General features: G+C 41.1%; 1 protein-coding gene across 8 annotated transcripts in view; it reads left to right on the forward strand.

Moving 5' to 3' along the window:
• Nucleotides 1-10,662, forward strand: part of acaca (acetyl-CoA carboxylase alpha) — a 42,800-nt gene extending 32,138 nt beyond the window's left edge. For all 8 annotated transcript variants that reach the window (XM_047378890.1, XM_047378892.1, XM_047378888.1 and 5 more), the window contains 11 exons: nt 1,141-1,284; nt 1,366-1,486; nt 2,205-2,301; nt 2,408-2,504; nt 3,200-3,335; nt 3,417-3,594; nt 3,968-4,080; nt 5,655-5,809; nt 6,558-6,728; nt 8,930-9,066; nt 9,142-10,662. In XM_047378890.1, the coding sequence (XP_047234846.1) occupies nt 1,141-1,284; nt 1,366-1,486; nt 2,205-2,301; nt 2,408-2,504; nt 3,200-3,335; nt 3,417-3,594; nt 3,968-4,080; nt 5,655-5,809; nt 6,558-6,728; nt 8,930-9,066; nt 9,142-9,268 (1,476 nt within the window). In that variant the 3' untranslated portion in view covers nt 9,269-10,662. The remainder of the gene's footprint in view (nt 1-1,140; nt 1,285-1,365; nt 1,487-2,204; nt 2,302-2,407; nt 2,505-3,199; nt 3,336-3,416; nt 3,595-3,967; nt 4,081-5,654; nt 5,810-6,557; nt 6,729-8,929; nt 9,067-9,141) is intronic.
• The last annotated feature ends 595 nt before the right edge of the window (nt 10,663-11,257 follow it).

Raw genomic sequence — 11,257 nt, forward strand, 5'->3', positions numbered from 1 at the left:
TGGCTTGTGGCAAACTACAACTTGGACTTCTTATTAGCGGTGCACTTATTGATCAGCCATGAGAGAGGGCTGAATGACAGTCCAGTCCACCAGGTCACGTCTACACGTGCGCCGTTCACAACTGTTGACAACATAAGATTGGAACATTGAAGGTGTGTTGTGACCTTATGACACTTGACAGTGTCAGTAATGAAGGAAATTGGTACCAGCCAAAATCGGAATCGGCAGGTCGGGCTTTTTAAAGATCAGTAATCGGCTATTGGCCTGAAAACTGCAATCTTGGCTTCTAAGGCAAGATTTGTGAACTGCATGACTATTAAAATGTAGTGGTCTTGTTGAGAGATTCCCCCACCTGAGCTCTGGATCTGTGCAGCTCTTCCAGCAATGCTGGAATAGCTAGACAGCCATGTTATTTGTTTGCAGTTGTCTCGTTTTCTTTCCATTTTTGAAAGATTTAATAAAGCTCTTGAGATTTTGAGAGTTTAGGATTTTTTTTACCGTAATCTTTCTTTAAAATTCTCCACAGCATTATCTCTGGCCTTTCTGTTGTGGTCCTTGGTTTTCTTGGTGCCGTTTTTTTGTTTTTTTGTTTTGCTAATGTTCTCTAATAAACCTCTGAGGTCTTCCTGGAACAGCTGCATTTATACTAAGGTCAATCTACACACAGGTGGAATCTACTTATTCTGTGACTTCTAAAGGCAGTTGGTGGCTCATTGTATTATTTAGGGATATCAGAGTAAATGGGGCTCAACAGAATTTACAGCACACTATTCAGATTTGGATTTGTAACAATTTTTCCTTCCACTTCACTTTTGCATTACTTTGTGTAGGAACATCACCTAAAATCTCAATAAAATAGTGAAGTTACATATATCTTACATATACTGAAAACATTTGAGAAAAAAAAAAAGGCATAAATCCTTTTGTAAAGCACTAAAATAATTATTGGGTACACATATGTACATATTTGTTCTTTTTTTTTTGTTATCTCTATTGATACAGTGTACACTGTTAGCGTTTGAAATTGAAGTCAGAGTCCTTGTTTGTGTACACAACTTGGCCAATTAGGCGGGTTCTGATTTCGTATGTAAATGTATGGTTGAACAGATTAAAATGTAGTGTTTTATGGACATTTTCCAGGTGCTTGGAAGAGAGGTGTACACTTCGAACAACCAACTCGGTGGAATTCAGATCATGCACAACAATGGTGTGACCCACAGTACTGTCTGTGATGATTTTGAGGGAGTCTTTAATTTGTTGCAGTGGCTGTCCTACATGCCCAAGGCAAGTTTACCTGTGCTGCAATTCACACATATAAAGTTGAAGAGGTATTTTCTGTGAGTTTATAAAAGCTGTGTTCCTCAGTGTAAATCCAGTCCGGTACCCATCATCAGCGCCAAGGATCCCATAGATCGGCTGATAGAGTTTGTGCCAACCAAGACTCCTTATGACCCCCGCTGGATGCTTACAGGACGACCCAGCCAAAGTAAGTGCCTTATGTCTGTGAAAAAAAAAAACTAATCAATGTGTTGCACCTGAGAGATATTGTCAATTTTACTAAGCAAAGTAAAGTTTGAAGATATGTCTTTGATAACTTTTAATGAAACTTCAAATGTCTACTTGATGTTGATCTACTGATTGTAAATGATGCTCAGAAACTGATAAAAGTCACAGCCTGATTGTGTCTTTTGAAACAAACGTACAGATTTATCATTTAAGACCAAGAGTTATAGGTTAGAATAAATAATTAAAAGATAAATGGCTATTAAGTAAATAAGAACCAATTAAAGGAAAGGTCATCACCACAATGTGTGCAGTGCATCTCAATCTGCAGGTTAAACAGTGGTGTAATTACAGAGAATTGGAGGTACCGTGTGGGAACTCTGTCAGCTTCTCTGTTAGTGAGGAGTGGCGAAGCCTAATTGAACGGTAACCTCACAGGCTGGGAATGTAATGTTTCTTGAGGTGTGCAAGCAGAAAAACCGCTGAGCAAGGCTGCTTGTACAATCATCCATCATGGCTGCTGCTAAGCGCACAAAAGGAAAAAATGAGGCAAGACAGAATCCAGAAACAAGTTGAGGAAATGGAGGGATAAGAGTGAATCATGTAGAAATTTATTTGGCTGCCTTTTGTGTACCATTTACAAAAAGTGCAAACAAAAGTTTCTGCATTGCAGAGTTACTCTAACGTCTGCCTTTTTGAAGCTCCAAAGGGTTCGTGGCAGAGTGGTTTCTTTGACCAAGGCTCCTTCATGGAGATCATGCAGCCATGGGCTCAGAGTGTGGTGGTGGGCAGAGCCAGGTTCGTTCTAGCACTAACATTTACAGAAACTGACATACACATTAGCTTTTTGAAATGTTTTAGGAGTTTCTTTGTGATGTGAGCATCAACTGGTTTCTTTTTTCAGGCTCGGAGGAATACCTACTGGTGTTGTGGCTGTGGAAACCAGGACAGTAGAGCTGTCCATCCCAGCAGATCCAGCCAATTTGGACTCGGAGGCAAAGGTAAGATTCGCTCTGAGTGAGAAGGAATAGTGCCTTTTCTATTTTTTTTTTCATGTAACAACCACAGAATCCAACAGAATGACCAGCCTATAGTAGCACATTAGTTTGAAGTGGAAGGAAAACGATACATGGTTTTCAGAATTTACAAATAATGTCTTGTCCATTTGGATTAAGGCCCCTTTACTTGGATACCCCTAAAAACTCTTGTCATCAGTTGACTTTAGAAGTTATCTATGTATTAAATAAAGTCCATGTGTGTGTAATCTCAAGAGAAAAGTCTAGAATTTGGTTTAATTGTATTTCAAATCTAGATAAGTATGGACAGAGAAATAAGATATGGAAAACTATTAGCATTTTCAGACTTTATTCACTATTCCACCGCCTAGAGGCTGTGTTCTTTCCATCCTTTCTTTTCGTCCCTCCGACCTTCTTCCCTCCGTCCATTCCTTCCTTCCTTCCTTCCTCCCAGCCTTCCTTCCCTCCGTCCCTTCCTTCTTTGCCTGTGTCCTTCTTTCTGTCCTCCCTCCCTTTCTTGCCTTTTTTTGTGAACATTTTTACATGAACAATGTGTACAGAACCTGAAATGTGGAAAGGCTCAGGGGTTAAATGCCATGGCTAGGCACTGTGTGTTAGTATTAGCATAATAATCAATAATCATGGTGTTGATGCTGTATATTCCTTTACTCTATATTTAGATCATCCAGCAGGCCGGACAGGTGTGGTTCCCAGATTCTGCTTTTAAAACAGCACAGGCCATTAAGGATCTGAACCGAGAGGGTTTACCTCTCATAGTGTTCTCCAACTGGAGAGGCTTTTCTGGAGGAATGAAAGGTATTTCTGCTTCTTTAGTCATCATCCAATATGACTATGGGCACATTTTTTTGTGATCTAACCTAAAACACTTCTTTTTAGACATGTACGATCAGGTGTTGAAGTTTGGGGCCTATATTGTGGACGGACTGAGGGAGTACAAGCAGCCTGTTTTGGTTTATATACCCCCGCAAGCTGAGCTGAGAGGAGGTTCCTGGGTGGTCATAGATCCCACCATCAACCCCCGTCACATGGAGATGTACGCCGACAGGGACAGCCGGTAAATTCATAAAACAAAAACAAATTAATTGTAAATGAGTTTCCAAAAATATCCATACATCTTGAACTTGCTCACATTTTGGAAGTCTACAGAAAATATATTTAGTGGGATTTCATGTGATAGACCACGTCAAGAATTCATTGCTTGGTGGTGGCAGCATCCAAATTCATTTTAGGATGGATGGAGCTGAATATAGACCACATCTTTTATTTGAAAAGTAAAAGTTTGACAGCTATGTATCATTTTTAAATTAATTTTGCAAATATGCTCTACTTTACGTTGGTTTATCACATGAAATACCAATAGAAGATACAGACGTTTGTCGTTGTAATGGAACTGGATGGGAAATAACTTCATTGGGTCCCGTTTTCAGAGGTGGCGTGTTGGAGCCTGAAGGAACAGTGGAGATCAAGTTTAGAAGAAAGGACCTGGTAAAGACGATGAGAAGAGTAGATCCAGTCTACATGGGCTTGGCGGAAAGGCTTGGTGAGTCCTCCCCCTCATTTCTGATTTTAGGTTCTTTACACTTGATGTTTTTTACTTGTAGCCCTCTCCCCATTTGACTGAGTAAGCCGTACATCAGGTGGGACCATGTGTGCTTTCTCTGCCCTGCTTTATTTGGTGTTGATTGTGTCGTCTTCACTGCAGTCCCCCGGGAGATGTGTCAATCACAGCCCACTCGGATCAATCACTAGCTCCCCTGTGCAGGCTATTGATTTTGGTTTCCTCCGATGCTGCACTGGTTTGGCGCTTTAAGCAAAACATGATGGAATAAAGGTGGGCTTCTGGAGGGCTGGAGAGCTTACAGATTGAAATTGACAGAAATCAGCAAGGGGTTTGTGGGGAGCTCCAAAACAAAGTGCTGTGGGACAGAGTTGATTTTTAGCTTCATTCACGTGTGGAGCCTGGATTGATATTAAAGGGCTAAGGAGATAAGGAAAGGTGATTACACACTGGGAATGCTTTCTGACCGTAGAGTTTTTGTTGTTTAGCTTCAGACTTCACTTTTATTGGATTTGGCAACAATGATTTATTCAATTGTTATCAGCTATTTTAAAAGATCGCAGTGGTCATGACTGCATCTAAAAGTTATCAAGAATCTATTGGACTCTTGAGATGTTAGGATTGTATTTCTAATGGCCTGGTTCCTATTTATAAAGCCTAATTTAATCTATAGTGGTTGATTAAAAGGAACAAGAAAAAAAAAAGAGTTTCAGAGCCACCTTGATAATCCTTCAGCTTTATATATATGACGACCAGCAACAGGATAGTGACACATGCCTTACATTGGTCTGACGCGTGCTGTGTTTCTCCTCTCTTCTGTGAACCGGGCTGGTTTCTATAGACATATGGTTACATGCCTACCAGTGTGAGACAAATCTCTTTAGCAACAAACAGCTCCTTGGTGAGCCAGGAGGCCATTCCTAGGATTAGGGCTTTCTCTTTGGCACCTGATTTTTGGATGCTCACAGGACAACTCAACATAGCATACAATTAAAAAAAACACACAAAAACTTCCTGCAACCGCAGTTTACATTGATCAGGCCTCTTGACTGGATCGGTTTCAGCTTCTTTGATGGACAAACTTTTTCCATGAGAGTTTAGTTATGTCTGTATCGACCAACATTTCATAACTTCTCTGCCGCAGAAGCCTCTGGGAGAGCAGTCATCACAAGGTACTGATGGGCCAATCAAAAGCAGGTTTTGGCTTAACTACAGAGAAGAGTTTATAATGGAGAATCAATATATGACCATTTTTTGAATTCTTTCAACAGATCTAAAAGACAAACCTTGTGCAGCTACTGAGTATCAATGGCGAACTTGGTCACAAATTACAAGCAAAACATCACAAAACAGTTTTAAGGGTCAGAAAAAAAACATTTAATTATTTTGAGAAGCCAGATTAATATTTTTGAAAAGGCGCATTCTATGAGTTCATTATGTCTAAACCCTAATATCCATCCTGAGTGGGCAGAAGAGCAAAGACTCTTTGTATGTTGATCTTTTTGCTTACAATTGTCGGTTCAGGTTACATTTATGTATTGTTTAAATCTCAACAGGAACTCCAGAACTGAGCCCCACTGATCGCAAAGAGCTGGAGACCAAGCTGAAGGAGCGTGAGGAGTTCTTACTGCCCATCTACCATCAGGTGGCTGTGCAGTTCGCGGACCTCCATGACACCCCCGGCCGTATGCAAGAGAAGGGCGTCATCACGGTTAGAGCTAAGACCTTCATTTGTTCATGTGTGGCTTCAATAGGAACGTGTACTAAGTGAATCACCTCAAAAGCCCAGAGGGCTGTATCAGTCTAGCTGCTGCTGCACCTGTCCAGTGAATAATGTTTGGTCTTACCAAGCTGCGAGACTCGTCTTCATAATTATCTTCTGATGACCCTGGTCAATCACCTTACCTACTATAGAGCAGCCTGAGGCAGGCCTCATCTCATTCTGCACCTCCCCAGTTCCATCCTTCACACCCAAACTCTCACACACAGGCACAGAGACGCCCACACACACACTCACTTCGCTCACATTACCGGAAGGGTGTTTCACAGATGGATGGTTGTCGGTGTTTTATTACACACAGTATTCAGCCAAGAAGATTATTATTTGAACTTGACTCCATGTTTACCTCAGTCTGCCTAGAGAAATCTGAGTCTTTGATTCACTGTGAGCACTCAACTCAGAGAGGTCCTTGTTTCTTTTCTAATCATTTAGAATATTTCCTGCAAGTTTAGAAAAAAAAACACTCAATAAAACAAGACCTGCATATGTCATACTGAATTAGCAATTATTTCCAGTCTAGACTGTTCAGTGATCTAATAGTCTTTCAGATCACCTCAGATATGGAAAACAGAACATTTTATCAAATTGTAAACTGAACTGATAAAACCTTCCATAGCAGCTAACAGTCAGATTTTCACTGATATTCACATGCCCTGCTTTTGCCTTTTTCCCCTCTTAGGATATCCTGGAATGGCAAACTTCTCGTCAGTTCTTCTACTGGCGTCTGAGGCGCCTGCTGTTGGAGGACACAGTGAAGAGGAAGATCCAAGCAGCCAACAGTGAGCTGACAGACGGACAGATTGAGGCAATGCTGCGGCGCTGGTTTGTGGAGGCAGAGGGGACTGTTAAGGTAAAACCCAAGCTATAATTATGCTCGTCCTTTAATAAAATAAGTATTTGCTACAACATGACAGTACTTGGTGAAGACATCTATTTTCATATGGTTCGCCCACATTCCAAGAGAGTAACCTCCTCTTTACAGAAACGTTTTCAATTGTTTGGTTTCTTGGTTGATGCTTGGAAATTTCTGTAGAAGTGAGGCCTGGAGGCTGGTTAGGTCTTAATGTGCTTCTGTTTATAGAAGTGGGAGTGGGTGATATGACAATTTTAGACTGTGAAGGACTAGAACATGTTGATGACCTGCTAAATCTGAGTGATTGTAGTATTATTATATTGTTGTTCTATAATCTTTCATAGATGTATCAGGTTTTTCTGTTTTACTTATTTTCCTTTTGCTTCATAAAATAAATGTTTTGTTTCAAGAGCATTTTTTAAAATAAAACTGCAGTTTCTGACTTGGCTCAATGTCAGTTGTGCCAATCACAAGTTGGCAAAACTTTGACACAATTTGGTAAAAAAGCCTTTAACCTAAACTCCCTGTTCCATGGTTTTCTTTAAGGGCGTTTGTTTGCATAAGGACATTGGGATAAAATTGTGATATGGATTTAACTGTTGAAAAAAGTAAAAGGAGGACATTTTTATGCTGAAATACCCATCCTCAGCCCTTCTTTAGTGTTCTGGATAAGAGAAGAATTTGCTGGTCCATTAATTTCTGGTACATTGACCCATCTATTGTCTCTTCAATTCAGTGAAGTCATCCTATAACCTTGGCAGAGAAACAGCCCCATGTTAACAGTTTTTCATCTATTCTGTATGAGTATTTTTATTTAGATAATTTCGTCACTTTAAATGAGCTAGTCATTATCAGACAGTTGTCCATCGTCTGTAGGTTGCAGGGTGAGAGACTCTCAGGGGAAGGCAGGTGATTCACATTCGGGTCAGCCACAACAGTAACCTTAATAGACCTGATGAAGGGAAACATCAGACCAAATGGTCCGCTGCTTATCACCAGATCCGCAGCCGCAGCAGATTGGTCAATAAAACAAAACATCCCTAAAAAAAAAAAAAACTATAGAAATGTGTTTTCCTCCTGGCCGAGCCTGGGGTTCAGACAAGCAGCTGCTGCGGTGACAGGAGCCAGCTCAGCGTCAGAGATCTCTTAAGAAAAGGCCTTGTTAGCTCATACGTTACTCCAGTTCTGCCGGCCTGTCTTAAGCCACAATTAATCACAGCCCTGGCACGTGCAGATAGGAGAGCAACACACTGTTTCTTAATTAAAAGCAAACAGATTAAAAATGATTAATAAGGGCATTAAATGTTCTTGTGGACCTCAAGCAGGACTGCTTAGGAGCAGCAAGAGCCTATTAAGCCCCTCCTCCCCCCAAAGCCCTGCTAAGCCCTGCAGCCTGGCTTTGTTTGGGAGCAAAAATGCCTGCACTTATGAATGCTAATTTATCTGACCAAACCAGTCAATAAGACATCAAGCCTTTACCTTTTTCTCCTGTTAATATCTGTTATTTTTCCTTCAGTAGGGATTATGTATTTTACACATTATATAATATATTAACTGAAATTAGCACCACTGCGCCCTTTGTCTTAACTTCGCCATCATTTAAGGGCCATTTTTTTTTTTAAACTTCATTGTATTTTATTAGAATTTCTTTTTTTTTTTTTTTTTTTTTTGCTAAATAAGAACCTGAAAAGTGTGGCAATTATAAACAGCCGCTTTTGCAGTGGTGCCCCTACATAAAATTCAGTACCACCAATTGCCTTGAGAAATCACTTAATTGGTAAATAGATCATACTTGTATGTAATTTAATCTTTGTATAAACACAGCCATGAATCTGAATGTCAAACATGGTAGTGGCTGAATCAAGTTGTCAGGATAGGGATCCTGCTCAGTTATGATGGGAAGATGGATGGATTAGAAGCTGCAAAAAACTTTAGCTAAGGGTGGGGGTTCACCTTCTAGAATTACAATCGGTTCCTTTCTCAGAATGGCCCAGTCAAAGTCCAGACCCAAATCCAATTGACAATTAGTCACAGGACTTGAAAATTGATGGCCGTCAGTATCCAATCTGACTGACTTTGAACTGTCTTGGAAAGAATATGCAAAAGTAAATAATAATTTTAAAAAAAAAGTTTTATTCTTGTTAACTGTGATTCATCGTTTTTAAGTTTTTTTAAGTCACTTGATCTGATCCGCTCAGGCATATCTGTGGGATAACAATGAAGAGGTGGTCGGATGGCTGGAGAGGCAGCTAGCTGAAGAAGAGGGAGCCAGATCTGTCGTTGACGAGAACATCAAGTACATCCGGCGAGATCACCTCCTTAAGCAGATTCGCAGGTGACTATATGCATCAGTCTAGTCTTCAATGTGTTAGAGTGACATTGTATGAACAAAAATCGTTTGTTCTTCCAGCCTCGTACAAGCCAATCCAGAGGTTGCTATGGACTCTATCGTGCACATGACCCAGCACATCTCGGCCACACAGAGAGCTGAGGTTGTGCGAATCCTGTCCACCATGGAGACGTCTACCTCGTCCTAACAGGAGCCCGACCCCGTTCTACTCTCTGGCCGAGGCACAACACAGGGCTCTGTTACATCTGAAGGAGCCATGACTTGGCCAGCTCTGCTCCTGACTGGGACCTGAGCTGGAAACACTCTACTGGAGGAGCTAACGTGATGCCTCTCAGCAAATGCTGGGCTACTGGAAAATCGTTGGCAATGATTCTCCCTCAGCAAGATGTTAGATGATCGATCTTAACTCTAATACTTTGTTAATTGCCTGTCTTAAGTCTTAGTGTCCACTTAGGTCTGTGAATTTATTTTCGAGTGCAATTTAAAAAAACTGACAATGTAGAAATAACTGATGATTGATACTTTAATATGTTTAGGATTTATTTATTATGGAAGGACAAAATCCTTCCATAATAATCAGTGACCTCCATCCTTTTGACCAGGAACATGCACAGTAATATATTTAAAAAAACACTATACTACAGTTAGAAAAGCACCTTGGTTTGTGACATATGCTTGTGAAGGTTTGCGAGTATTTTGATGACCAACTCAACAATGACACACGTCGCCTGCGGAGTTGAGCAAAAAGGAGTTTCGCTCTACTAAATAAAAAGCACTTAGTTACTGAACAAAGACGGGAAACGCTAAAGCAGATTTGGCCAGGGAGGCCCAGCAGGGAGCCGGACGAGGTCCCTTTTAGACCCCGACTGTTTCGCAGTTACCCTGCAGTGGGCAGCTCGCCTCACAACAAAACCACAGCTGTCCCTTCTGTTCTCACCCGCACATGCTGCTTAACAGGCACTTTAGTGCTTACTGTTCCCTCACACTGCACCGAGAACCGGGCCCGCGCAGGTTTCTCTTGTAGACAAACCCATACGCACAAAGTGGCACAAACTCTTAACGCACAGAGTGGATAAAACCTCAAATACAAATTGGTAATGGCTCCATTGACAGAGTAAGTAATAGAAAGCTTGTTTGGAAGGATTAGGTTATTTGTTGCCGTGTTGCTCTCAGGAGCAGCACAATAGCTTTAGGTTTTTAACCAAAGATATTGGTTTGAATTTGAGACAGCTAGGTGGACAAATCAATAAATGTCTCGCAGAAATAAATGCTGCTGTTTACTTGGCTCAACATGTTACATGTCAGATGTAGCGTCTCAGTGTATTCCCCAAACTTTTTTCTATCATTTTAATGAATTGTGTCATTTGCTTTGCTGAAATCCTAATGGCTGCATGGATTAGTTCTGTGCCTTGTGCTCCCACATTTACATGCTGACCAGATGCTTTAGATGTAACCGTTTACCTACAGAAATGGAGAAGAATTTACAGTGATGAGCTCTAAACGTGTCTCCTATTTGCATAAAACGTATCAATCTCAGTGTATTTTTTTGTTGTTTTTTTAATAAAAACCCTGGCATCTCAATATTTTTTGGAGTTACATCCTTCTATCAACTTCTATGCATTTTAGTGGAATTTTACATGATATGTTGTTGGGAATTGTAAGGATAATTTTTTTACAAATAAAATTCAGAAAATGGTCAGTCATTTTCTACCGCTTATTCCATAGTGGGTCGCAGGGGAGCTGGTGCCTATCTCTAGCAGTCTATGGGCAAGAGGCAGGGTACACCCTGGACAGGTCGCCAGTCCATCGCAGGGCAACACACAAACAACCATGCACACACTCATTCATACACCTAAGGGCAATTTAGAGTTACCAATTAACCTAACAGGCATGTCTTTGGACTGTGGGAGGAAGCCGGAGTACCCGGTGAGAACCCACGCATGCACGGGGAGAACATGCAAACTCCATGCAGAAAGACCCCTGGTTGGGAATTGAACCCAGGACCTTCTTGCTGCAAGGCAACAGTGCTACCAACTGCGCCACCGTGCAGCCCCCAGAAAATGGTGTGCATTTTTATTCTGCCGACCTGGGGATGTTTTGCTGCTGGAAAATGAACCTCCACACCAGGGTCAAGTCTTATGCAACCTATAACAGGTTTTCTACCAGAAAGGTGGCA

This window comes from Girardinichthys multiradiatus, chromosome 11, assembly GCF_021462225.1.
Source record: "Girardinichthys multiradiatus isolate DD_20200921_A chromosome 11, DD_fGirMul_XY1, whole genome shotgun sequence".
NCBI lineage: Eukaryota > Metazoa > Chordata > Actinopteri > Cyprinodontiformes > Goodeidae > Girardinichthys > Girardinichthys multiradiatus.